Source organism: Tamandua tetradactyla, chromosome 22 (assembly GCF_023851605.1).
Source record: "Tamandua tetradactyla isolate mTamTet1 chromosome 22, mTamTet1.pri, whole genome shotgun sequence".
NCBI classification, from domain to species: domain Eukaryota; kingdom Metazoa; phylum Chordata; class Mammalia; order Pilosa; family Myrmecophagidae; genus Tamandua; species Tamandua tetradactyla.
Window position 1 is genome coordinate 14,304,395 of NC_135348.1, and position 27,705 is coordinate 14,332,099.

Below are 27,705 nucleotides of genomic sequence, written 5' to 3' on the forward strand. Positions count from 1 at the left end.
GATGAAAAGGCTGGGAGACAGCACAGGGCCAGGCGTGGTTTTGACAACCTTTACCCTTCCTTCCTCAAAGGAAAATTCTAAACTGGGGGATATCTTCTAATGTTATGAGGATTAAATGAAAAAATGCATACAATAATAATAGCTATGATTCATTAACTTTCTATGTGCCCGACATGGGGCTAAGCACTGTAACTACATTATCTTGCTCTATTCTTTTACCCTGTGCAGTGCCCGCCACACGAGGCACTCAATAAATGTTCAATCCCTTTCTGTGCCAAAAAATGAGCACACAAGTAACACCACAGGCTCAGTAATACGTCGTTACACATACAGTTACGCATGTATTAGCATATTTCTGCTGCAATCCTAAACCTCTGTTACTTGGCCCTGCCTCCTCTTTGCCTCATTCCCATTTCCCACCCTTCCACCAGGACTCCCAGAGACTCCGGGACTGGCCTTAAGTCCCCGTGGTGCCAGAGACCACAGGGCCCTCACAACAAAGCCAATTTGTCCCTGCAGCGGGCGTCAGGAATCAGGTGGCTTCAGCTTTCACTGCCACTCCCCAGGACCCGCACAGATCCGCAGTGGTTTCGGGAGGGGCACCCCGCTGCCCCGGGGACTGTGAGGGTGTTGCTGCTGAAGGAGGCTCCCCATTGAGTCTGGAGGGTGTGGTGAGCTGAAGCCAACAGTCAGAAATGTAAACAAGGAGAAGTGTGACCAAGCTTGTCAGCTATTCAGACTGGGGGTGACCCTGCAGCAGGGAGTGATGGGAGAGACAGCTGCGGCCCTTTCAGCAGCTGGGAGGCAGTTCAGGATCTCATGTCAATGTTTCATCTCAGCAGGACACTGTCACCGGGGTCAGCTAATTGTCTGGGGGTGACAGAGCGCCTTGGGGACTCACGGCGGCACTTGGGTGGGATTCAGTCACCTCGCCCTTAACATGCTTCCTTTTGAATTATGTCCCCCACACGACTCAAAACACAGAGTTCTTTAAAAAGGAGAGGTTTGACAGCTACTCTGCTTCTTTGAAAAGCCCCTTCATCTTCCACAGCCTTCTCGCTCTCAAATCGCCTTTGAATTTTAAATTAGGAATGGAGCTATTAAGAAAGCTGTATTTAATCTCCCGCCTCTACATGGCGAGAAGCTGGCAGCCTCCCTCGTGCCTAACTTCCATTTAGTTAGAAATTTAGAGCTTTCAAAGCACTTTCACATGTATTATCAAATTTGATCCTCACTTTAAAAAAAAACAAACAATGAGGTCAGTTAGGAGCCCTAAGGTGGAGTCACGGAAAGGCAGGGCAGGAACCAGATTCCAAGAGCATTTGTCTCTTTAAAACTCAAATTCATTAAACCCTATGGATCCTAATTAAAAATTCTGAAACTCCCACTCTTTACATAAAGGAAAGATTAAGTACTGTTCAGTAGGTAAGATTCAGGGTAAATTTTAATTTAACGTATCTGTTCCTTAAGACATTAAGATTCTTTACTAACATTAATAAATGCTTTTAATTAATCTTGGCCTAGGTAAAATTACACTTAATTTGCAAACAGAAAAGAAGTAAAGAGGGCCTCAGGTTATAAGACTTATTTAGAATATCTAATTACCCATGCAGACTCTGCTTAACACTGACTGACTTAAAAGAAGAAGTATAAATGGATTTCTCTTGTTTGTTATGAAAGACACCGAAAATCAGGCTCCATAAATTACCTCTGAGAAGAGGAGTGGGATGGGTTTGGGAGGGGCTGACTGTGCGAAAAGGATAACTGGTACTTGTTAGTTTATGAGAATCCATGTTATTTAAATGTTTAAAGCTGATGCATTTGGGTAATTTTTTACTGAATATTTTCAAGGGTCACTTCTTCAAAAATAAAGGCCAAAATCACAAATTTGCCTTTCTGTTTTTTTTCCTATCAAGCTATTAACCATTCAACAATTCAATTAGGTAAAAAAAATCAATAACTCCATATCATGATGCTATATTTCTGTAACAGAAATGTCCAATTTTTAGTCAAGTATGTTGACAATATTTATTAAGTTTACCCACCTCTCCGAATTTTTTGAGCACCTTTATCCAAAAATGGTTGTTTTCATTTTATTTTATTTTTTAAAGTACATATTATAAATAACCCAGGTTCACCCGAAGCAAAGATGATCATCATTAGATAAAGGGAAAGGGAACTAAAATGTATTGAGTTCCCATATGCCAAGTACCATGTTAGATGCATAACTAGGGTTTAATCACCTTGACAATCCCATGAGGTAAACCTCATTATCCTCACTTTACAGGTGAGGAAAGTAAAGTTCACAGGAGTTAAGAAGCTTGGCCCAGGCTCTCAATTAAGGGTACTGTTTAATTGAGAGGCTTAAGCTGTACCCTGAACCCCTGAGGTTTAGGGACCAGCTAAACCTGACTGTACAACCCGTGCTCTTTTTTATGAGTCGTTTTTTACTTATCCATGAAAAAAATTCTAGCTCTGGGTAGAAGAATGTCCTTCCAATGCGAGTTTTGACACTCCTGAAAATATTAAGCTTTTATCATCACTCCTAACATCTAAAACTCATGTGCTAAATTCCTTACCTCTTCTGATTCTGGCAAAAGCTTAAGAAATTCTCGCAATGTCTCTGATCCATAATGCTCACTTTTTCCTTGATGAATATCTTCTACAATGGACTGAGGAGACCTTGAAAAGATAATTAATTAGATTCCATTTCTCATTTGCTGGAATGCCAAAAGAGATACAAGCCAGTGGAAATGAAAACAAATCGGTTCCACCCTCTGTCTTTCCAATTTTGTTGGGCTCACAATAGTGCCAATGCCAGGGAAATTGAGGCGTCCTGAGACGCTGCTCAGAGGTTCCTTCACTCAGAAAACCATCCTCAGGCATCTAGAAAAGTGGAAAGCAGGAGCATCCACCAGGAGTTTTCTTTGGGAGGCAAAAAACAAAATCCTCCACCTTTTCATTTAGAGTCCTTGCCTTTCCATTTTAGAACACTTGAATTTAACTGCTGTTTGAATCATCAGTTCCAACCTACACTCAAGGGACAAGGTTAAAGGTGAATCTATAAATTCCCTGGCATGACAGGTTTCAATGGACAGAGATGCCACAGGACAATTCTCTCTGTATTTGAAGCCACTGGATTATGTTTTTATGAAGGAACGTGACAGACATTTGCGGAATCATCAAGCCATGTGTCTAGGAAGGATTTGAAGGTATGAGGCACGATTTTCACTCATATTAGAATTAGAATTTCAGCTCAGTCACACCCACAGACTTTGATGCTGACAGCTTGGGTATTACTAAAGTTTTAAGTATATGCAAAAATCTTACTTCTTGAACTGCTTAAGAAATATCCCAATGTTCATGCTCCGTTTTGCATCCAAGATAGTAATCTGGAAAGAAAATATGGGCAACATAAAATTATTAAAGAACAAATAAAGACTTGAAGGAAAGAAAAGAATTAAAACCTGTCAAAGTAAGTATAAAACTAATTTGTGAGAACAAGTCACGATATGCAAATCTGGTAATTAATAGATCTAATATAGTTTTACAAACATTAATAAGAGTTAAAATATTACTATCCCCCCAAATTTCATGCAACATTACATTTCCTTATCTGTAATAATTATATACATTTTAATGCATATTATAATTTTAAACATATGCATATTTTAAAAAAATTATCTTTTCCTCATAGAAAAAGAGAGCCCATGGTTAAAAGCTGCAATTTGAAAATAGATGCCTTAATCTATCAAGAATCATATAAGACTTGAACAGAGAAAGTAAAAAATAACTAAAAATATTGCAGAGTGAGTCCCAACCTTGATTTAAGGATGTAAAAGAACATCTGTTATTTTCACAAACATCATAAAATTCTCCATTTTTTTGAAAAAGTAAATATATGTCCAACAGCACTTTTAAGAAGTAAGGAAATGTCGTACATTTACTTACTAAGAGAAAAAGAAAACCTCTTGCGCTGTATAAGACGCATATTTATTTTTCACGTTTTAACAGCTCTGGAGTCAGAATGAGTCTTATAATGTATGGCATCTTACATTTAATGAAATGGTAGCTATTCCAATGTACCATCTAAACTCAGATTTTGGCTGCAATAGCTTTTTACCGTTCAAGATTAATAATTCAGAAGGGTTTTATCAGGCTAGAAATTAGACAGAACTAACTTCTTATTTTCTTTTTTTTTTTTTTTTAACTTTTAATCTTTTTTGGTAATATGGAAGCTATTCTTTCTCTGGAAATAAATATCCAAGATGTATAAAGTAAAGAAAACCTTAAAGCTGCTGTAATTTTTTCCACTTGTTTTTTGGTAAAGGGAGACTGACTAAAATAGAAATGTTGTTATACTGCTCTTCCTTTCCAAATGTATGTTATTCATTGAGAATATAAAAGAATCAGGTTTCAGACTACATTTCTGATCTCTGTGCCTCCTTCTAAGTTTATAAGAATGCTAAGAAGCAGCAAGACTGTTAACCCAATGTTAATGTCACTTCCTGACTATTAAGTTAAATTTTTACAAGAGTATAGTTGCCTTCTTTTGAAGTCTAATCTTAAACAGTCACATTATTTACTAACCTAGGGGTTTATTTCATGTTAACACGATCACCTGCCAGCCATAAAATAAACTCCCAAGCTAACAGGGCAGACTCCTTATTTGAATCCTATCCAGGGATTTCAGTTCAAATTCAGTATAAAAGGAAAGGAGAGGAGGAAGAAAGGAAAGGAAAGGGTGAGAATAAAACCTGCCAAACTTAACACACTGTTAACAAGGAGAGCGCGTATCACAAAATTATGTGTTTATTATAATTCATAAATTAAAAGGGCCACAAGTGAGAATATGTATATTGATACATCTATATACACATATGAAGAACTTCCCATGCTCACTTCTAACTAGAATGGGGAAATGACTTGTTTCGCTTTTCTCTCATTAAATTGCTACCTCCTACTATATTTAACCATTGACGGCAGCCCCCTTCCACACCCCACACACTCTAAGCCCCCTAATTCTCTTCACCCCTCGACCCTCTGGGATTCTGTACGCTTGGTCTAGATTCACAACAATTATCGCTGGAAAGGTGATGGAGAAAATTACTCTTATTACCCCTATTTGAAATATAAGGAAACTGAGCTTCAAAGATATTGTTTTCTAACTTGTCCAAAGCAGTACTTGGAGCTGAACTGCTAACCTGGTCTCTCTGATTTGACTTTATTTCCCGTGAGTTTTAATCCCTGAGTGTCCCATAGAAACATAGCAAATGTTGCCCCACTGGCCTGGCAGGCACATTTGGGCCATTCTCCAGGAATGGGCGCAGATTTGTAGAAAACCATCCACGGGGGCTGGCCAGGTCCCCTGGTGACCCCAGAGTTGTATTTGTGGGGTGAGGGACAGAAATCATGTTCCCACCAGCTAAGAACAGTGAGGAGCCTGAGAACATCCCTTGTCCTACAGGAGCAGCCATTGTGCTCAACAAACAGGCAGCCACAGCCTGAAGCAGCAGCTATGTACACACCTACACGCAGGCTTCAGAAACCAGTTGACAATGTAAAGAATTCACTGGTGTTCTTGAGAAAATTCCTGGCCTGGCCATGACTGGGTATTTTACAGGGACTCATCCAAACAACATGCAAACGAGACAACTGCTAACATTCTAGGGACAGTCCCACTCTTCTGGCATCCCTACTTTTTTTTTTTTTGGTGCACTAGGGCTCTCTTTCTTAAAGGTTATCGCAGTTGATCCTTCTAAAGTAGTGTTATAAAAGTGTTTGTTAAAGACTCTAAAGAGGATTGTCACTACACATGGAGATCAGCTTATCTTACTTCCCCAAAGCCGGGCAATTCAGAAACAAATCCCTGTAGGATTGGGTGGAGTTTAGAAATCATTCAGAGCAGTGGAATCGGCACATGGGATCCCTGTGGGACTCCCTGGCTGCACAAGCTTAGAAGTCAGAGGAGATGCCCAGCCCACGAAGAACTCAGATGAACCAACCTGGCCAATGAATGGGCCTGAACCACCCCCGGCCCTCGCCACCAGATCAATCATAATCTCTCTCCTGGACACACCAGGAGATTATGGATTTTTATGGGAAATGGTAGGACCACTACTGAACTCAGGCGACATTAATGTACTACAGAGTGCATTCATTTTGCCATTGACAACGCTAATTCTCCCTCAGAAGACTTAAACCATTTCTGGTGTCCAGGGGAGCTAAATTGTAAGATAACGCATTCAACTCATTCTAAGGATTTCCCAGTAGGATGTGAGGGAGATGTGGTTATGCTAACAGCCACCCCACACACTGCTGGGGGCTGGGGGGGGGGGGCAGGGTGTTCTCTGAAGCACTGAGACAGACCAGTCACTGAGCAAAGGGTACGCGATGGGCATACCACGCCTTCTGCCAAAACCTCCAGATAAGCTCTCTTGGTTTCTTCTATGATTCTTATAGTTTCACTTACTGTTAATCCACTATGAAATTTGCTCCTATGACCATTCAAGTAAGAAGAAAACTTTTTAAACCACTTTTATTCCAGTAAGTCACAGGGGACTTCCTTATCTTATTTAAGCAACACTAAAAGGTGGTGTTTTTATCTCACTTCACATTCCGAAAAGAAAAAAAAAATTAAATTCTCCAGTATCCCTTGTGTCTGATGTTCCTTTTATCCAGGGTATGGGCAGATGAGTGAAAAAAAAAAACATGGATAAAAAAATAAATAAATAAAAGAGAGGATAAGGGGTAAAATAAATTGGGTAGATGGAAATACTGGTGGTCAATGAGAGGGAGGGGTAAGGGGTATGGTATGTATGAGTTTTTTCTTTTTATTTCTTTTTCCGGAGTGATACAAACGTTCTAAAAAATGATCATACACAACTATATGATGATATTGTGAGCCAAATGATTGTACACCAGGTATGGACTATATGTGTGTGAAGACTTGTCAATAAAGATATTAAAAAAAAAATTCTCCTCTATCCTCAAATATGGACTTATCTTTTGGTTTTTGATGATTTTCATTTTCTTTTTGGTTGGCTGTCCATTGGTAATCGTTCCTCCCCCCATGTTAGGAAAGAAAATAAATCCCAGTTCAAGTGTCTGTATTTTTACAAATATACTTTAAATACTTTTCTGAGTTAGTTCTACAATTCTGTATTGTGAGCAGGTCGCAGGATTCTGGAACACACTGGGACCATGACAAGTTGAGAAAGACTGACAGACACCTGATTACAGTGGGGGAGAATAAAAAATTGTTTCTCGTTAATTTAGAAAAACCAATCTTCCATTCTGCCTCTCTCCCTTTCTCTTTCTTATAAACAATTTTAGTTTTTTCTCTCTGGTCAGTGTAATATTGCTACAGTCATTATAGTGATGGCCTCAAGTGCTTCAACGCTTGTGTTTTCTTTGTGAATCCCAAGACTGATCTTTTGATACCCTTTGCTCCCTTGGCTCAATTCTGTCCATTTCGGTTCCTTTGGCTGTAATTTCCTTTGGAGGATACCAGATGGCTAACACACGGCCCTTAAGAGCTGGTCAGATGGTAGAGAGAGACACATAACGGACCCAACTAAACCTGGTGTGAGGCTCTGGGGGGGAGTGGGGAGCACGGATAGCAGATGGACAGACATCTACAGAATTTATCAGGAGATGAGATAGTGAACTCTGAAAAAAAGGTGGTGTGTGAGCGGAATCATTTACTATTACCTCTGGTAATATATCTTTGTTATTTCTAATTACTTTATGACAGTTTAGTTATCCGTATACTATCACATCTACAGTCTCTCCAAGTTAATTTTTTGGGTAACAGAGATACAAGGAATGTCCTATTTTATAACCTTTTTTTCCCCCTACTAAATGTTTTGAGTATTGTTCTTTCTAAATTCACCCATTCCCAAACCCAAATCTTTCCTATCTTCCAGCGACTTCTTCCTTTGGGGTATAATGGAACTTATTTGCAAAGCTTTATAAGCTCTTTAAAGTAATAGTCAACCACATAATGTCAGGCTGTTTCTGTAAGAGGTTATTATACTTCAAGGGGAAATAATCTGACTCAGCATCTTTGAACCTCCAGAATTATGGCCTGTATTATAACGTGTTGATGCCATGTTTCCAGGCTCAGGCTCTGTCCCTCTGCCGAACATGCTATTTAGGACATTCTCCAGTCCACACGGACAGATGGGGACAACTATTACTTTCAACCCTGGACTCCAGTTACTAGAGAGGAAACTGGAATATTTATTGATGATTTGGAATATTTATTGCGATCCTTGTTAGACTATAAATACACAGAATAGTAACTTCGTTAGAAAAAAATATAATGAGGTGAGAAAATAACATGTACTATATTCCTTTACTGAAAAAAAAAAAAGTAAATATAATGCTTTTAGCCATGTTGGAGTTGAAAATAATTCTGGATAACCTGTTAGAGACAAAATTACATAACATGCACTTAAAGCTAAAACTATTTATCATACCCTGAATATTGAAGAGTTGGGGGAGTTAGCTATTTTATGATACACAGTGAAGGTGATTTAATTTCCTGTCTTCTATGTTGTCTCTCAGATTATAATCTACAAGTGTTAAAAGTAAAGATCTGGCTGGTGTACAGGGGTGAGGGGGTGAGAAGGTGATGGGAAAGACTTTTTTTCTTGAATTTTAGATCTGGCCTGAAAATGGACATTTCTCCTTCCACCATAGTTGGAAAAAGATGCCATACCCCCTGTACTTTCATCCCTCCCTGAGTGGTCCTTAACCTCTCTTTAATTCACAAATATAAAGCAGCAATTTCCCTATAGGCCCTCAGACTATCATTTGGCAAAATAAATTTCCCCAAATCACAAAGGACTTCACCAGCTGCCTCCCAAGGGTACTGTGAGCCCATCTCGCCTGGTATAGGTGCTTTCCTGGCATATAAGCTTTCAGATGCGTCCATGTTTTCTTACAATTGAGAAATCTTCTGACACAAAGATTCTATACATGGTGTACCATCAATGGCTCACAATATCATCACATACTTGTGTTTCGTCATCATGATAATTTTTTAGAACATTTACATTGCTCCAGAAAAAGAAATAAAAAGAAAAAAGAAAAAATCCAGACATGTCCAATCCATTTTTGACTTTAATATTCTTTTCATTCAGTAAGTAGAGCTAGGAGACAATGCTTAGAAATGACTGACTGTATCATAAGGAGCCTCTGTTAGAAGCTAGGGCAAAGGCCAGGGTACTAAGGAAATGACTTCTTGCTCCTTCCAATAGTCAAAGGATACTTTAAGGAAAAAAAATGAATTTTGCAGAAAAGAAAAGAAACAAGGAAAGACCCGTTCAGTACTGGAGGGCACTGAAGTTTCTCCTGCAGATTTCCTTTCCAAATATATTTTATAGTTCACACTTAAAAAAGTCTAATCTCAGTGTTCTCCACATTTTATAATGAAAAGACTTGGGCTATTTCAACAGGGGATCATACGGCCAGCTTTTTAAGTGTTCTCAAATGAATTAAGGAGTTAACATGCTCCTGAGCCAGAAAGAGAAAAGAGGTCAACATTGTTGGCTCAAGAATTCAATAATGCATAGAGCTACTACTTCATTCCAGGGCCCTGCCCATTCTCTTATCTAGTCAATTCCATCTTTGACCTATTTTCTCTGCTCCTTTGCAACAGACAAAAAAAAGATGGGTTTCTTTTGCTTTTAAAAAATTATTATTCACACGTATTCCATATACACCAGATATACATTCCCCATCACTCCCTTTTAATCTATTTTCTGCTTTATTTATGGTGGTGGGAGTAGAAGGGGGAGGCGGAGACAGCATTCTTTTCTTTTAATTCTTGGTTTCCTAAGTATTTCTTCTAGCAGGAAGACATTTCTTAATTTTTCAGGTTTCTAAACATATGCAATTTTAAAATCAAGTGCGCTGTAATATAGGATGATCTGCAGCTCTCAGGATCTTAGATTCAGTTAATGTTTTTTTAAATGGCTAGTTTTATGTTTTTCCTAAAGTAACACATTCAGGGTTAACTGGGAAATATGCTTTCTATAAAGTCTATTTGAAAACAGCTTTATGCTTTGGCTCTCTGGAAATCTCTGTTCCACAGTGGCCATAATTTATTTGGAGATCTGAGGAATAAACACTTGTTGAAGGAAAACTGGAGGGGAAAATAAGTGTTAAAATTCTAAGGTTGCATGGTAATTAATGATGTTATATTTTAACAAAAGGCATTTTATCCCAGACAGCTCCATTAATTCCAGATAACTGAGTTTAAGAACTTGGTTTTATTTTTGTGGTTGTTTCAACAGAGACTAACAATACCCGACTTCAGCAGAACTTCACCACCAGGGAAACTGAGCAGATGTGCTAGGAAAGGGCAGTTTTGGGGGGCCAACGAGCAACAGCCCCCAGATAGCATGTTCTCAGCATGAGGTCATAATCCACCAGGATATCTGAGAGATGTGCGTGCAAACTTTCTATACGTTTTCATTCCTCAGTGCAAGCCCAACATATAAGGTCCTTTCTATCATTTCCAGAGCACACTCACTTACAGCATCTTATCTTAGTGATACCTAACAATTTTTTTGAAACTTATGCACACTTTCAAACCCAAAACAATGCAGGATGTGAAGGATTATCCCCCCACATTCCATTCTTACCTCTTCTTTAGCATCCCTGAAGGACGAATTTAAAGTTCCTCCTCTCCTAGAAAGAGAAGACTTGGTGGCATCTTCTTGCTGCCCAAACAGCTCCTCAATAGTCTTTGTATCAATCTGATAGTTTTGTGGCTGCCTGGCCACCAAGGTCCAGATGTTGGTTTTGCCACGAACTTGCTCCTCCGGAATTGTTTTCCAAAAGAAGCTTCGCATCCGCTTTTTCTTCCCAAGGTGGCTGTATCCGTTCAGGTGAGGGGGCGGGGGGAGCCCTGGAGGAGGAGGTGGGGGGGGAGGCCCCGCAGGCAGCGGAGGTGGGGGGGGGAGGGGGAGGGGGGGAGGGAGGAGAGCCTTCCCCGGAAAACGGACATGGTGGAGGTGGAGGGGGTGGAGGAGGAGGTGGAGGAGATGCCGGGGCTGGTGTTTGTCCAATCATTAATCCAGCTGCTGAAGCGACATTCCCGTTTTCTTTATCACTGACCAAGGAGACACAATTCATAACATGCATAGTACTGTTGCCTTCTACGGAGATAATTTCTTGACCTTGGGGAAGCAGACACAAACATCAAACTCATGTCATACTGTTTTCACTCACTAGTCTGCCACGGGAGAAGTCCATTTATGGTGTACGTCACCTTTCAAACCTACAAAGATAAAGAAACTTTACAGTCAGTACAGGTCTTACAATCGCATATTAGCTTTTCTCTGTAGAGGTAACTGTCGGTTGTCCTCACATTAGTTGGGTGTTAAAAACCAATGAGGACCAATACATCCAAAAGGGCATTACTTTAATCCCTTGTAATTTATTTTCCTAAATGTAAAGCACATTTTACTATCTGAAAATGCTGCCAAAAACATAGCAGTAAACCTAATTTTGAAACCTTCCCTTAATCAATAAGGTGCGTATTTATTGAGAGTCAACTGTAGGTTCAGCAAGTATCGTTCGCTTTGTGATTAAGCTACTCGCTCATTGACTATTCCATTCTCTATTGGCAATGGATGCCCAACCCCTAAGGAAAGTTGCCCAAACTGCTGAAGCATAAGGTATAACCGACCCTACCTTTCTCCAGTATGCACATGTCCCCTACCAATTGGTGGGTCAAAAGTCATCTTCTACCTTGCATGTACCAGGCAGGGCATTTGGAGATGACAGAATAAAGGCCTCACTCATTTCCCTGAAGTCAGGGCCACTATATTCCTGACCCACGTGGTGAAATGGCTTCCTTCAACACAGAGAACAGAAAATTTGATTTGAAGATGAAAGTTTCCACCTCTAAATCAAGCGTTGCAGCTTACCGTTTTAGACAAATCACTTTGCCTTGCTAGACTTCAGTTCTCCGGTTTGTAAACTCAGGAGGTTGGGTTACATTAAATGACCTCCGTTATCCTTTCCAATGCTATCATTTTGAATTCTAGTGAAGCCACTCTTTGGAAACCATCAGAACTTTCTTCTGTGAAACTATCAGCAAAAAAGAGACACGCACAAGGACATGTGGTCCGTATCACACCTGCCACGTGTCCAGCCCTCATCCACATGGTCGCTATCTTATTTTAGGGGCTTGTGTCTTCACTGAATCTTAAATTTTTATTTGTGAAGGCCTTGGTGTGAAAACAGCAGTCAAAACAAGTATGTTTCTTCAGATACGATGACAGACAAGTGAGGGAGTAGAAGAAGAGACCCCATCCAGGCTGCCGAGTGAGTGTCTTAGACCATGTGGGAGTGTGAAAAAGGGTGTTTCCCCAGATCACAAAGGGCCACATGCAGGGGCTTTTTTAGACTGGACTTCTGAAGTATAATCATCCTTCCACAGCATCGTTTGTCAGACCTCATACTTAAAATATACAATACTGGCCTACACAGGAGTAAACTGCCTCATGTAACTAATTAGAATATTATGAAATGTTTTATACAAAGCCATATATGAAGGCAGGATTGCCGTGGAAGAGAAAGAGTGGAGGTCCTAGAAACAGACTGTTTTTTCTCAGATCTTAGTTCTGCTACTTCTTGAATGTGCAACCTGGGGTGAGGTAGGTTACCTAACCTACATTTCAGCATCCTCATCTATAATATGAGGATATACCTGTTTCATTGGTTTGCATAATAGTAATTAATGCATGTTGAGTTCTTACCAAGTTCTTAGCGAGCTACACAACTACCAACTGGTGCCATATTTACAAATGATTTCTCTTTATTTTCACAGGCATTACATTTGCTTTAAAATATGTATTGGGTTTACAGATAAAGTAAAAAGATAAGATGCTAAGTAATACCTGGCTGCTAGAAACATATCTCTAATATTCTCATTCTCTGCTGTCTAAATTATTAGGTTTTAAAGATTTGTTTCTTGTTTTCAATACTCAGTGATTGGATATGAAATTATCTCTATACTATAAGAATAAATGTTTTTATGAAACATTTGAATATTTAAATTGTGGAAATGATCTACATGTGGATAGAAAAAAGGCATTTCAAACTATTAACCAGATAATTTTTAAAATAAGTAATATTGAAAACAGCTAACCAAGCAGACTTACAGTTCATTTGAGATGCAACTGGCTTTTAAAAGGAGTTTTCATAATCATCATTAGGGGTATAACTAGGTTGTTTTCATAGTTGGCACCCCTAAAGCAAATGAGTCATTGTCAATTACAGTTTATAGTTATATTTGAACTCTTCTTTTTTCAAGACTGTACAGGTAATTTTGTCAGTTTGTTCTTACATATTTTAAAATATCTGTATACACAAAATATCTCAGTTATGAAGAACTGCTAGTTCTCCAATTCACTTCCACTTCTAGATATGCTGACTTCTTTACAGATTACCCCTTTTAAGAATGGTGGAAAGTTGGAAAACCATTTCCAACCTAGAAAGCAATAACTGATTCATTGCTGTGCTAAGTGTATGCCCAGAACTGCCATTAAGCCTCCCAAAGAAAATGCAGAGATACCAATAGGATGAGAAAGATATTCAGAGGTTGTGTGCAGCATCACTATCTTCTAATACCAAGCCCAAAAGAATAGGAAATCTTTTTGAGTACTGTGCTTTGCACAGGGGAAGTACCAGGAAAAGCTTGTTACAATAAAAAATGACACGTTAGCTATGCATTCCCACGATTCTAACCACTGTCCAATCTTGAGAATGAATGCTCTTTAAAAAAGTTAAAGGAACAAAAGAAAACTTACAACATTGTTCCTAGCATGCTGTTGGGCTAAATTTTTCCCAGGGTAACATACAAGAATCCTAGCCACTCAACAGCTTCCAACGAATCGGTTCACCAGCAATGATTAGCTAAGATGCAAATGTTACTTTTACTACAAGCATGACTTCAATACGGCTTTCCCATTAGTCAAGATTTCCAATGTCAAAGAGATAGTAGGAAAAGGAAAGAGCAAAGAGACATTCTAATTCTTTCCAGAGTCTCATAAAAAATTAAAGAGAAGATATAAAAAGAACATTTGATTTGCTAACATATTGTTCATGGTCAAGACATAATAAAAGCAGACTCTGGAAGCACACTAGGCGAACACTGTGCTGTCGCAGTCCTAACAGGACACTCACTCCTTGCTTCTCACAGCCAGCAAACACCAGCCGGGACAAAACAATTAGCTCTGGCTCTGTCTGGAAAATGTCAAGTGTCCCATCAATCTCCTCCAGAGAGAGACAGGCTTGTATTTAACATCTCACCTACAGACTGGGGACCTAAACATTAGGGAAGAGGGTGCCAAGGCTGGCCCATAGGCGCAGATGCCCAGCCCTGAGTAAAATGCAGCACTGTTACTGTTAGGCTCTGAAGATCAGAATTTCTCTTCTGGTCCCCCAAATTCAAGTCATGACCCATCAGAGGTGTGTATGAGTGATGGACCTTTCCAGGAAGGCCATAGCTCAGTTGAGCATCTTTTAACTATGTGAGCTTTAAATAAGGGGATATTGCGATCTTGTTACTTAGCTTTTAGTTGGTTGACAAGCATAACGTCTTGGAATGAGTATGTTCATAAAGGTTTTCAGAGAAGGCCTGTGGCTTCCTCCCCAAAGCTCCTACCAGCCCTACTTGGATCCATTACTTAGATCAGAAACATTCCTGAAACTCTATTTTCTTGAATGAAGTGAGCCGGAGGGGAAAAGAGAGGGTAGGTATGCTTCATCTCACAGAGCATTTAAAGGACAGCCTTTTCCCAAGGTCAGTCTAGAGCTCAGAGCTTTCCTAAAACAGTGTCAGTGGGGCCCTGTCACTCAGCAGGTCACTCGGTCAACAATAATCAAAAGTAGCGCCAAGGAAAATACCCCCGAAAACCTTTTCCTTCAATTCCTGACGTGTCACAAATGAGGTGGGGATAGGAAGGGCTGGCCCACATCCTTCTGATGATAAATGGGGGCAGAACAAGCCGGGTTTAGAGAGAGGAGGCAGAGGAACACACAGTCCTATTTTACTTCGGAGGGAAGAAAGGGTAAGAAAAGTACTGAGAATTCTAAAATATGGAATTTTTTGCTCTCACTCCCCTAACTTATTGGGAAAAGACTCCACCATCACCTATGTTTCAAAACCTTTGATTATCAAATACAAAACGTCAATCAACACAACCACACAGTTGAAGCAAGGCTGCCAGCGGCCAATCCTGCACCTCGGCACTCTAGTCAGCAATGAAAAAACCCAAGACGGTTTGTTTCCACTCAGCGTGTTTACTCTGCAGCACGGCATAAACGGGCCACAGATGCAGAGAGCAACCCTCTGAGGGCAGGGGCAGAGAGTCTGCTTCTGAATGTGCATTTTCAGTTTCTCCCATTGTCTCAATATCAAGGGGGGAAAAGCACACACCAACGCCAAAGGATGCTCAGAGACAGGGAAGGAAGCGCTCGCTACACGTTCCAGGAACACAACTGGGGGTCAGTAGAGGGGGGTCACAGACGGCCGAACGTTAGGGGCAGTTTCTGAACAAGCAGATGTTTGAAAATCGATCACTAAGTCCCGAAGAAATTCAACGCGTGGCATTCTTTCTTTCAAGTTAATCTTGACAGATAGTCGTTGCCTAGGTGTCGGCATTGGCGCGCGGTCCGCCGCCTCCTTGGCCCCCAAACCTTCGCCCTTAGCCCGGCACCCCGCACCGGCCACTCACCAAAACGCCGCGCCCAGTTCGGAGCCGCACAAAGGGCTCGCAGGGCCCCGAGGATCCCCGGGCTGCGGCGGCCACACGGTTTCCGCGGAGCAGCAGGGACGCGAGTGGGCGGCCCCCGCGGGCGGCGCGTGGGCTCCCAGCGGCGTCCCTCATCTGGGCCGAGCCCCAGCGCTCCGCGGTAGGGCGCCGGGACCGCAGCAGGAGGCGCGGCACAGGGTGCGGTGCGGGAGCTCGGCGGAGATCGACGCCCACACGCGCCGCGCAGGCTCGGCGACGGCCGCCGGGGCAGGACCCCGGAGCGTCCCGGAGAGAGGCCGCCCGCTGGCTGTGCGCGAAGAGCGGGACCCGAGCCGGGACGACCCCGGAGCCTGACCCGGCCGACGCCTGGAAGGGACACGACTTCCAGGTTCCCCGGAGCGCCGTCCCGCTCCTCCGGCTGCAGCCACCGCAGAGGCCACCGCGCCAGCTCGCCCCTCCCCCGGCGATTCTGGCCGCTCCCAGGCCTCTCAGTCCCGCAGGTCCGGGAGGTGGGGGAAGGGGGGATCGCTCGTGGCCCGCCCCTTCGCCCCGAGGAGCCCCAGGTTTACAGCCCGCGTCCTTCCCCCCCGCCAACCCCGGCGCCCGCCCCCTCAGCCAGGGCCGCTGCACCGACTTCCCAGAAGCGGGGATGCGGGCGTAACTGGGGGTGCCGTGGGGGGGTGTCTGAGTGCTTGAGGAGAAAGGGAGGGGGGCGTCTTCGCTCTCGCGGACCAGGGGTCTGCTACAGGCCCTCCCTCTGTTCTCTCCTCCAGCCTCCGCGGCAACCTCTCCCCACCACCGGGATCGGATGTCGGGGTAAGGGTCCTGGACTCTGGGAGAAAGCTTCTCGGCCGCATTGCGGCTCCGCCGACCGGGAGCAAGCAAGAGTTGGCGAGTGTAACAGAGAGGGAGGACTCCAGGCGTTTTAAACGGGTTTCGGAGGAGAAAATTGAGAGTCCGCTGTCCCAGAACTGGGGGCATCGCCAGCCCACCCCTTACTCCCCAAACTTTTGCAACCCAAGGGCGCAACTTCTACCCTGAACTTCGCACATCAGAGTAACTACGCAAGAGCGAGCAACTCCTCGTCCTCTGTCCGCATCGCCCGGCCTCGTCCCCACTAGCCCGTCCCCACTGTCAGAAGCCTTCGGAAGCTGTGGCTCCCGTGGGCCCTCCGCGGCCACTGGCGAGGGACCCGAGCGCGGCGCCCCAGAGCGCGTCCTGTACAAGGCTGTTGCTCTCTCGGACACGCCGGAATGAAGCGTTCATTTTATCTAACAGTCTTAGCAGCTAAAGCTGAATCAGCCCACCCAGGTCCACCCTGAGGGCGGCCCTCCCTGGAGTTCGTTCCCTGGACGAGGCTCCAGACTTTGGCGTCTTCGCCTTATGGAACCGATCGCCGTCCTCGGCCGGCCCGGGCAATGCGGCCGCCAAAGTGACCCTAGTGGGTATGGAGGAGGCGCCAACATCCCCCCCAGCTCTCGCAGGGAGGCCCGGGGGAAGCCGAGACCCGGCACCGGTCGACCGCCCTGCCCAGCGCCGCTGCACCGGGTCGTAGCCGAAACCCCTCCCCCAGGAGGGCCTGGGGTCTCCCACTCCCCATGTGCCCCCCTGCGCCGTGGTCGCCCCCCTGCCTTGACCGCGCGACTCACACTCACCGGCGTGGCCGGCTCTGCCTGCGAGCTCCCGGCTCCCGCCGCACAGACTGCTCCCGAGCTGGCCGCCTGCGGTCTGCCAGCGCCGCCTCCTTTTCCCCAGCCACTGCGGAGCCCGCCGCCGAGGACCGCGAGGGGGCAGGGCGCGCGGGGCGGGGCGCAGCGGCTGCCTCAGGTAACAATGCTGCAGCCCAGGCTGTTCCCCGCGCCAGCTGCAAAGGCCAGCACTCCCTTTCCTGCTCCGCCCTCTCCCTCCCCCTTCCCCCCGCCGAGCGCCGCCTGCACCGCGCTCGCCTTCACCTGCGCGGGGTCCCGGGGCATCAGGAAGCCGCCGCGGGCACAACTGCTCCGTACACCCGAACGCCCGCGGGGAGCTGGGCGGTCGGCCACCGAAGGAAGGAGGGGCGGCTGGAGACGGAGAAAGCCGGGTTGTGCAGAAGAGCTAGGCGTCCTCTCGGAACGAGCCAGAAGAGACGCCAGGCTGGCTTCTGAACCAGCAAGTGCCCTCCACAAAGGAACCTCTGCGGCAGCCTCCCGGGCACCTTCCCCTGCGCAAAGACGCGCGCAAACACACCACAGCACGTGTGTACACGCACACTCATACACACGCACATCCCGCACACACACACATACAAACACCCAGCACACACCAGGCCACCCTTGGCCCCACACTAGTTTCTTCCTGGAGCACTAGGCAGCACTTGAGTGAACTGTGCAGACCCTCCTTCCCCAAAGATCAGCTCTTCCTTGGTGCCTGCCAACTGTATGTTTTTACCTACCCGCACCCCCTTAAAAAAAATCTCCTCGATGGTGATAAAATGATGATAAGAGGAACCTTTCGGTTGTAGCAAAGCAAAAAGAAGTCCATCTCTGGCTGATCGCATGAAAGGGCGTTGTCTGGAAAGGTCCCTCACACAGGAGGAAAGGGGGCAACCGTTTGATCGTATCTTTTTTTCCAAGTGATTTGTGCCACTAGGCAGTGTGAAGCGAGTTGTCAAAGGTAACCGATCCCGGGCTAGTCCCGCGGATCGGAAGTTAATTGCCGGTGTGGGGAGGCGCCCTCTGCAGGGATGAAGTCATCCTTACCTTTGACTTCTTCTGGGCCTCTGGAAACCCAGATAAGCGATCAAGTTTTCTGGCCTCTGGGGCCTGATGATTTCCGCCTCTCTGCCCTGTCCTCAGACCTTTCCCAGGACAAATCTCCCAGCCTCCATAATCCATCTTGGGTAGAAAAAGAGAAGCTGTTAGGGTAAACAAATAAAATAAAATACAAATTTAAAAGTGCCAGTCAAAGCCCATTTCTTGGCCAGTGAACATGCTTACAATCACCGTGAAGACAAAGGGAGTCAACTAGGACCACCGTAAATGCAGAGTGGGAAAACGTAATAAAAGAGGAAGGCAGTTCTATGTTCAGGGAGTTAATACAATCCAAAAGCAATATTAACTGCACAGACAACGGTTAAATTACAGCCTATCAAATGTGAGGGGTGGGATGGCATCCTTTCCTTGTGGCATCCTCAGTTCAGCCTTGTCAGCTGAGTCTACATCCACTGCACACTTTATCTCCTCAGTCAGGAGAAGCTGGGCTTCCCCCACACTTGACTGAGAGTGCCCTTTCAAACGGGCCAACTTTTGGAGGGTCAAGCCCAGTGACCTGTCCTCAGCCTTTCCGTCCCTTTGATCTCCCTGCAGCATCTGCCCCTGCAGGCCTTCCATCTGCATGTTTCTGTTGCCTCCTCTGCTTAGTCTTCTTTTCCTTTGAGGATAGTAGTAAGGCTCTTCCAACTCTATTTCCCATTTTTCTGGGAGATATACTGAATCCCTGTTGTCACTGTATTATCTCCAGTCCAAATTCAGTATCCACAAGTCAACTCATCTTTGTCTCAAAACTAGTACTTTACTCCCTTCCCCCTCCCAAAGATCTGGTATTTTAAATTTGGAATCCCAGTTATTTTGTTTTGGTTTTTTTGGGGGGGTCATTTTTCTCTCATAAATTCCTTTTATTTCATGCTATGCGTTGAATTGTGTCACCCAAAAGATATGTTGAAGTTTTCACCCCCGGAACTTTAGAATGTGCTTTTATTTGGAAATATGGTCATTGCAGGTAGACTTAGTTAAATTATGAAGACTGGAGTAGGGTAAGCCCATAACCCAATACGAGTGGTGTCCTTATAAATATGAGAAATAGAGACAAAGAGGAGAATGCCATGCAATGATGGAGACAAGAAAGAAGGTCACGCTAAATTGGAAGAGGCAGAAATTGGAGTGACATGTCTGCAAGCTAATGAATGCTGACAATTGCCAGCAAATACCCCTAAATGTTTCAGAAGGAGCATTGGCTTGCTGACACTTTGATTTTGGATTTTTGGCCTCCAACACTTTGATACAATAAATTTACATTGTTTTAAGCCACTCAGTTCTTAATACTTTGTTAGCGGCAGCCCTAGGAAACTAAGATACCTAATACTTGTCAAATTCGTTTCTTTTTCCCAAGTACTATCTCCTGTATCTATAATTTACATCTAATGCACCACCATACAAGCCTCAATTACAGGAAGGGGAAACTGATATTTAAATGCTTTTGGCCAAGTGTCAGGCATTATTGCTCTTGATTTTTACAAGCCCTGCGCTCTATCTTCTAGCTAAGAGAAGTTAAAATTGGACTTCTGCATCCACTGCCAGGTTTATGTCTATAAAGTCTGATTTCTTCATATTGCTTACATGTTCAAAGCCTTCTATAGTTTCACAAATATGCCTAAAAGTAAAAGGTGGGATTCTTTAGGCTATCTGACTGCATCCTACCTTCATCTCCCATAGTTATCCAACAGAGGGTTTTCATTTCACTCAGGCAGCATTGCGTGCTACCTCTGAACACATCATGCTTATTTTGACTCTTATTTTCTGCCTTGTACATATGAGGTGATCAAACAGTACTAGCATGACGTAGTCTTGAATACTGCTTATACCCTATTGGATTGGCTCAAAAATTGCAAATATAGAGGGCAATTTGTTCTTGATTTTTTAAATATGCTGTTTGTTAACTACATCCTCATCTCATTTAAATTTGTGCTCTTCAACTTAAGATGTGCAAGTCTGGCTGTGTCCCCCAAATGTGGCAGTCACTCAGTCTGTCAGGAAGACTAGGTCTCCTAAAGTCAAGTGTGCGCAAAGTCAGGCCATACAGGGGAATTCGTGGCTTGGAGGTGACTGCTGCTGCTGCAAAGCCTCTCGAGCTGAAGGCAGTGCAGCCAGTTCTCCTTTTCCCAGTCAAGCCAGACCTTTCAGAGTATATTAGTAACAGTGTGACCCAGGTAATGGGCCGAACCCAGGTGCTAGTTCCAAGCCCTGCAGAGCTTCTCTGCTGTACTGCTTCTCTCCGTTTGCAGCTTGCTCTTTCCTCCTCGCAGGCTGTCCTCTCTGGATTGCTCCATTTCCTTCACCCAATTCATTTTTGTTTTTCTTTCTTTCACCACTACAACCCTGAGCAGCTTTGAGTTTCTCCTATGTCAGGCATTTTGTATTTAGATTTGGTCATTAGGAGTTACTAAACAAAGCCTTTAATCCAAAATGAATAGAATTTCTGGATTCATTACAAAGAATACCTTACGGTTCTAAAATAGGGCTGTTAGTATGTCTGAAGTTTGCTTAAGGAATAAGTCTAATTCATGAGCTGATTTAGTGGGTCCTCTAGGGAGCCAGGATGGGCACATTAAAATGAGTCCCCTCTGGCATAGAATTGAAGCATCAGATTGATTTTAAATCCCTCCCTCTTTCTTTGTTTCTGTGATACAGATTTACTTAATCTTTGCTCTTCTTGAAACATAGAGCTGATGAGATCACTTGTTCAGTATTTGATTATAGGCAGAGTCTTTGCCACTTAAAATGGGAAACTGCAGAAAGAAACAAACTCTGCCAGTTCTATATTTAAATAGACTTGCAGACAAATGTAAAGACTCACCAATCCTCCTCCTTTTAACAGCCATTCTAAGAGAAATTGCTAGACCTTGTGTCATTTAAAGGGTAGAAAGCATAAAATAAATAAAATCAGCAGAATTGTTACTGTCACTATCAATACAAATTTGCATCAAATACTTTATTGGGAAAACACAATGTATTACTATAATTTTCTAAACAGATTTTTAATTAACAGACTGTTTTGTTTTGTAGGCTAAGGTATTAAATAGTGAGCTGTGTTTAAATATAGTAAATAGTGACTGGTCTCTGATCATTGCAAGGAAGAAACACTTTTCTGGGTGCTAAGTAGTGGTTTGGAAAGTTTTAAATAGTAAATGCTTTCACATGTGATGTTTCATCCATGGTAGCATCAATGGTATTTCTCTTGCCAGAAGTAAATACAGGTACTTTGCCAATAACAGGGCCTGCATTTGTTTAAGGGTAGAAGAGATTAAAGACATTCCTTGCCTAACATATATGAATGAGTGATTAGGCACCCAATGACTCCTGTCCTGGTTCTATGTGTCTTTAGAGAAAATTGTCCATTTTCTCTTTCTTTAAAGCGTATGTATGCCTGTGTTTTGGAGGCTGGGATGGGAGAGGAGACTTAGGAAAGATAAATAACTATGTATCACTGAGTTTCATCCAGAAACCTGCAGTTAGTCTTCTTTTTAGTTTACAATTGATTCAGTGCTTAGGCAACTCTAATTGGTGTTATTTATAAATGTAGGGTCTGTCTGTTATAACATTCAAAAGTGAGAGGGAAAAATAGCTTTAAAATGTAACATGAAAGGGTATCATTTCATCCCATTACCCATTACCTTCACAAAGACAAACCGACTCCAGTCCTTATATAAGCCACTACTACCACCAAAAGCAAATGGAACTAAATGAAAGAGTATGTCCGATGTCAATTTCTTTTGTTACTGGCTTTAACTGTTTTCAAACTGTTTACCCTTCTAAGAAGTTAAAAAGAGCAAATAGTAATTTGAAACCATAACAAACATTGTAGAGGCAGTCACCAAACAGAAACCCAATGAATCAACAACATTGGGGTGGGTGGGTGTGTTGCTCTTGGGAAATACCACGTGCATGTCCCATGCAAGATTTTGCAGGACATATGAAGATGGGAGAAAGAACATGTTTGTGACTTAGCAATTTGTAAAACCCTTTTTGCTCCCCTTGAAAACAGAGCATGTACTCAGTTTAATGAACTAGCTATGGACAATTCCCTTGCACTAAGATTCTGCTTTTCATACAAAGGTATATACTTTAGGTATGATAGCAACTTATAAAACCAGCCCATAGCAGTCAGTATTTTAATATTTCTCAAACCAAATTTGTAGAAATAATTAAAATGGACCTTTTTTTTTTTTGAGAAAGGGGTAAGTTTTTTGGTGGAAATACCATTATTCAAGTTTTGACTTGGCCTTGTACACAAAGAGAATCCCTATCAAAACACTCAGCATCAAATTGAGCTCATGTTTACATCCCTTTGTAGGCCTGACCAGACTAAAACTGAGGAGGTGGGAGAAAGAGGCCTATTTGGGTTAAATCTTTCCATCTTTACCCCTAGCTTGCTGGCCCCTTACTGAAAAAAGAGGGTCCTGTATTTAATCTAACTCAGAGAGATGGTTTTAAATATTCAATCCTTTGTATTTTAAAATGGATGGAAACAATTCCCTCACATTTTGAATCCCTTCCATTTCTTCTTTTTTCTGACTTTAGGGATTTTGAATTTGTGTCATGCTTCCCATGAGGTGATTCATGGGCAGGATTGCTGGGGGTATCTGCTTTACGCAGGGCTGGGGGGGGGGGGGGGCTTGCAGGGCAAGCACATAATTAAACACAGGACTTTAATTAAAGTAATTAAAAATTAATTTACACTGTAAAATGGGATTATTTTAATGCTAAAAATGGCTTCACAAAAAAAAATTAGGCAATTTCTTTTCCCAAGGGAATATAAAACACTCTCACTGTAGATTCTTATTTACCCAAAGTTTGGCTGTCACACAGTTTATAATTCAGAAAAGGGAATAAACAAGAAGAAATAAAAACAAGACAGAATGCTAGAGCCTCACACACTTCCATTAACCCTTTAAACTCACCATTGTAGAAAATTTGAACATATTTTCTAGCTTTCTTTTCTTTCCTTTATAAGCATGCCCTCTTCACAGTTCATCTGAATAATTGCCAAGGCCAGCTACTTGCCTACTGGGCCGAATCAGGCTAAACCTTGTCTAACCGAGGTGAAGGCAGAGGAATGAATTCTACCCCAGCAGCTCTGCAGGACAGGAACTCATAAAATGGGGCCCCTTTGTGATCCTCATGCTCTAGTACAGAGTCTAAAGAACTCACTCAATGGTTCAAAGACCTTTGACTCCTGTGACAAGCTGGGTAGAAGGATCATAAAGAAAATGGAGGGGTTAATTCAGATGGGGGTGGGGAGGGATGGAGGAATAAGTGGGGAAAGGGGAACGGTGGATATTATGACTCACCCCAAATTTCTCATTAGTTTCCAGATTTTTAACAAATGTCACATGCTAGTCTATCTTTAGCCAAAGCTCTTGACATAACCAATAAAGACATTTTTTTTTGTAGTGTATGTCTTCTCTATGATAATAAAGCAACTTCTTTTTCATAAGTCTGCAATAATGGGCTTATCTACCAGATTGTTTTCAAATTCCAGAAAGCCATTTTATAGATTCTAAGGTCCCCTGGGTAAATTTGGGTAAATTTGAAATATGTAAGCATCCTATTGTTAGGGTTCACACATTTAAGCAGGTGGGTAACCAGTAAATTTTTTTTCCTTTTCAAAACTTGCAGTATGCAGGCAGACCTTCAGTTTGAAATGAGCGTCACATATTAAACCACTAAATCTTCTGACTAAAAATTCCACGGATGTCCTAGAAGCTGCAGATGAATTCTCACTCTTTGTCCAAATACACTTTAATGCCACTAGGAAGAAAAGAATCAAGCATTCTAAGTTAGACTGCAAAAAAGTGTTAAAATGAAAAGTCTATAAAAATGATATGTACTATTTTTAAGATTTGATTTATGTGAGATTTAGTTTAACAATATGGATAGGATAATGTCCACCGGCTGAGCTGCAGTGGTAGAATGGTAAAATGCACTCTTCCCCACCCACACATTTATGCCCACAGTCGACATTCCAATTTGGAGCCAAAGGCTTCCACACTCAACCACAAATAGTATGTTCTCCATACTGGTCCCCATTTCCCCCCACATTCGTTTCCATAATTTGTAGAGATGTTTTCCCCATTAAACGAAAATTTGAGGGCAGGGCTGTCTTATTCATCTTAATATTTCAGTAGTACCTACCCCTGTGCTGTGACAATGGTTAGTAATCAATACGTCTGCCAACTAAACCTGTGATCTTCATTACTAGTGAATGATACAAATGGCTAAAGGCCATTGATAATCTTCCTTATTGACAACATTGAATGCCTTCTACGTGCGAAGCACAGGGAAGGTTGCAAACATGTTCAAAACCATTCTTACCCTCAAGAGGCTTCTAGTCCAGAAGGGAATCCATGATGCGACTCAAGCTCTTTGAAGCAGGATATATGAGTATGTGAAAAGAAGAACCAGATACCATAATATCTGACAATGAATTAAAGACTGGCAGATGTGCATGACCAGTCAAGTGAAGCATTTCAGAAGACATGCTGATGCTTGACCTAAAGCAATGCAGCCAGGTGTTGAACTGAAAAGCAACTCTGGTTTTGAAATGGTTTGGGAAAAAGAGGGATTGACATTTGAGTTTTCTCCTCTTAAACTTGATAAAATGACCATGCAAATAGGGCTGAGAATTGAAGCATGTAGCTTGGATTCATGAACTCTTTTAGGGCTACACCAAAGAGACGCAAGTTTCTAAGTTGGTAAGACAACTGTCTGGCTCTGTCACCGCTTGGGCTAAACTGCTTCCATAGGTTAGGTGTACAAGAGTCCAAAGAGGTTACCATAAAGCTAAAAAGATATTATGATAACAAAAAGTCACCACATTTGAAATTGAATTAAGCATGAATGAAGTTCTTAATTGGGAGGTCTCTGTTCACTGCAAGCAAAGAGAAATTCACATAAAAATGACCTGCAAGGACTAAATAGGCATAGCTCTTCCTAGAATAAATGAAGGTCAGTATTGAGGTCACCGGCAAGGAAGTCTGGAGCAGCTTACACTGAAGCTACTTGTGTTTGGGGGAAGAAAAGACTTGTTTTCATTGCTGTACTCATGACCACAAGCAGTGGTTCCAGGAGCATTAAAAACTCAAAGAGAGCACAACAGTCTCTTATTATGTCATTGTATTTTTTTTTTAAAGGACAAAGGGCCAAGTTTGAATCCAAGCCTTCTATGAAGCTTTTACTACTACACTTTCCCTTTCCTTGAGAGTTTAGGCAACGGTTTCTATATTAAGTTTTCTTTCATTGGTAATTAGACTCATAGCTGTTCATTTCTAACTCCTACCTACTCTTATTTTATAACTGGCTTAATTGGAGGAAAATTTTGCTAACTAAGCTTCATGAATTATGTCCACCCTCAAAAAAGTTTAGGAAAATAAAGACATTCAAAGTATTTTTTTTAAAGGACTATCATAGAAAATCTAAATGAGTTAAGGGTCTGTCCTCCAGCAGCCAACACCAGTCCAAGAAGAAATGGTTAGTACATACGTCAGAGATTATCTGAACCTCTTCAGGGTGTTAGTGGGATCAGGTGATGAAAGTCAACATGGGTAAGTCATTCAGCAAATACTTACGACCGTTTAAACTTAAGCATATTTTTCAACTCACTTGGTAGTCCATAATTATATAGTAACCACTGCCATGGTAAAAACTCAATTTTCAAAACATGGTTTGGCCTTTTTGCTGCTTCTATTCTTGATGCAAACTAGTTAGAAAATTTTGAACCATAGGATGTCCCTTGTTCTTACACCCTTAAGTAAGGGTGGGGGAAAAAGGAAACAAAGAATTTGAGAACAATGTAAATGTCCAGTACTTTTTTGGGGGGATACGTTAAAGATTTAAGCTATTTTATTAATTTAAAGAAGTGCAAATTAGGGAAGCTTTGCCGGCTCATAAAATAATTTAGTTTTAAAAATAACTTACTAAAAATTACCAATGTACAAATGTAATTTAAGCAGTCGAAATTGTTATAATATATGAAACACAAAGCCCCTAAATTTGAGGAAATGTGGTAATACAGAATAGTAACATATACTTATTTATGAAAAGAGAGCATAAATTGAGATGGAAGAAATCAGTAGTATTAATTGAAATACAGTGTATATTTTTGGACTTCCCTTAGAGTTTCAAACAGCTTTTAGAAAGCATCAATTTGTAAATGAGCTGAGGAGGAAAAGGAAAAAGAATATCTAGTTTAGTGAACTAAAAGGACTTTTTAAAATCTAACTTAAGTCTCATATCCTAAGCTATTTCTGCTTCTTCAATTGCCTTGTTTCTATAATCTTAACTGATAAACAGAAAACTGTTCAACTTTACACTTTATTGAGTTCCTGGGTTTCCAAACACAAAACAATTTCTTTCACATGCTAGAGGAGGGATCCTGATATCTGCAGGAGTGAAACACGTGGTGGTGTAGGTGGTACCAAAAAATCCCCCTCATTGCCATCCTGATGCAAGAGGCTTCAGCACAATCCTACCTGCACTTCTGGACCAAAAATCCTAGGTGGTTTTTTGTTTTTTAATTACATTTTTATTATGAAAAAAAAGTATAAGAAAAGTTGAAAGAATAGTACAATGAAACCCCACATGCCCACCCACCTAGTTCAACAATTGTTAACATTTTGCCATATTTATGTTAAGGCATCTTTCTTTCTCTCCCCCAGCTCTCTGTCCCCATATGTGGGTATATATGAATGCATGCATTTTTACTGAGTATTTAAATGTAAACTACAGATATCATGCTCACTGCACTTCTGAATACTTCAGCAAGCATCTCCTAATAAGGACATTCTCTGTGTAACCACAATATCATAATATAAAAAACCAAAAAAGTTCCTATCAGCACCACATACACATTCAAATTATTCATTTGTCCCCCAAATATCTTCTACAGTTAATTTTTTTGAACCATGATCTTAAGTCTCTTATTCTATAACAATATAATTTTTTTTCTTTTGTGGCCGACTATCTGAAAAGATCAAGCCAATTATGTAGAATGTCCCAGATTCTGTATTTGTTGAAGTGATTCTTCATGGTGTCTTTTAACTTGTTCTTTAATCCCCTATATTTTCTGAACACTGGAAGGTTAGGCAAAAGGTTTGCTTAGATTCAGGTTAAAC

General features: G+C 42.1%; 1 protein-coding gene across 1 annotated transcript in view; it reads right to left on the reverse strand.

Moving 5' to 3' along the window:
* Nucleotides 1-17,524, reverse strand: part of FHDC1 (FH2 domain containing 1) — a 38,923-nt gene extending 21,399 nt beyond the window's left edge. The window contains 5 exon segments of the mRNA XM_077139765.1: nt 2,580-2,682; nt 3,331-3,392; nt 10,656-10,973; nt 10,975-11,293; nt 17,435-17,524. Coding sequence (XP_076995880.1) covers nt 2,580-2,682; nt 3,331-3,392; nt 10,656-10,973; nt 10,975-11,157 — 666 coding nt within the window. The 5' untranslated portion in view covers nt 11,158-11,293; nt 17,435-17,524.
* Nucleotides 17,525-27,705: the final 10,181 nt, after the last annotated feature.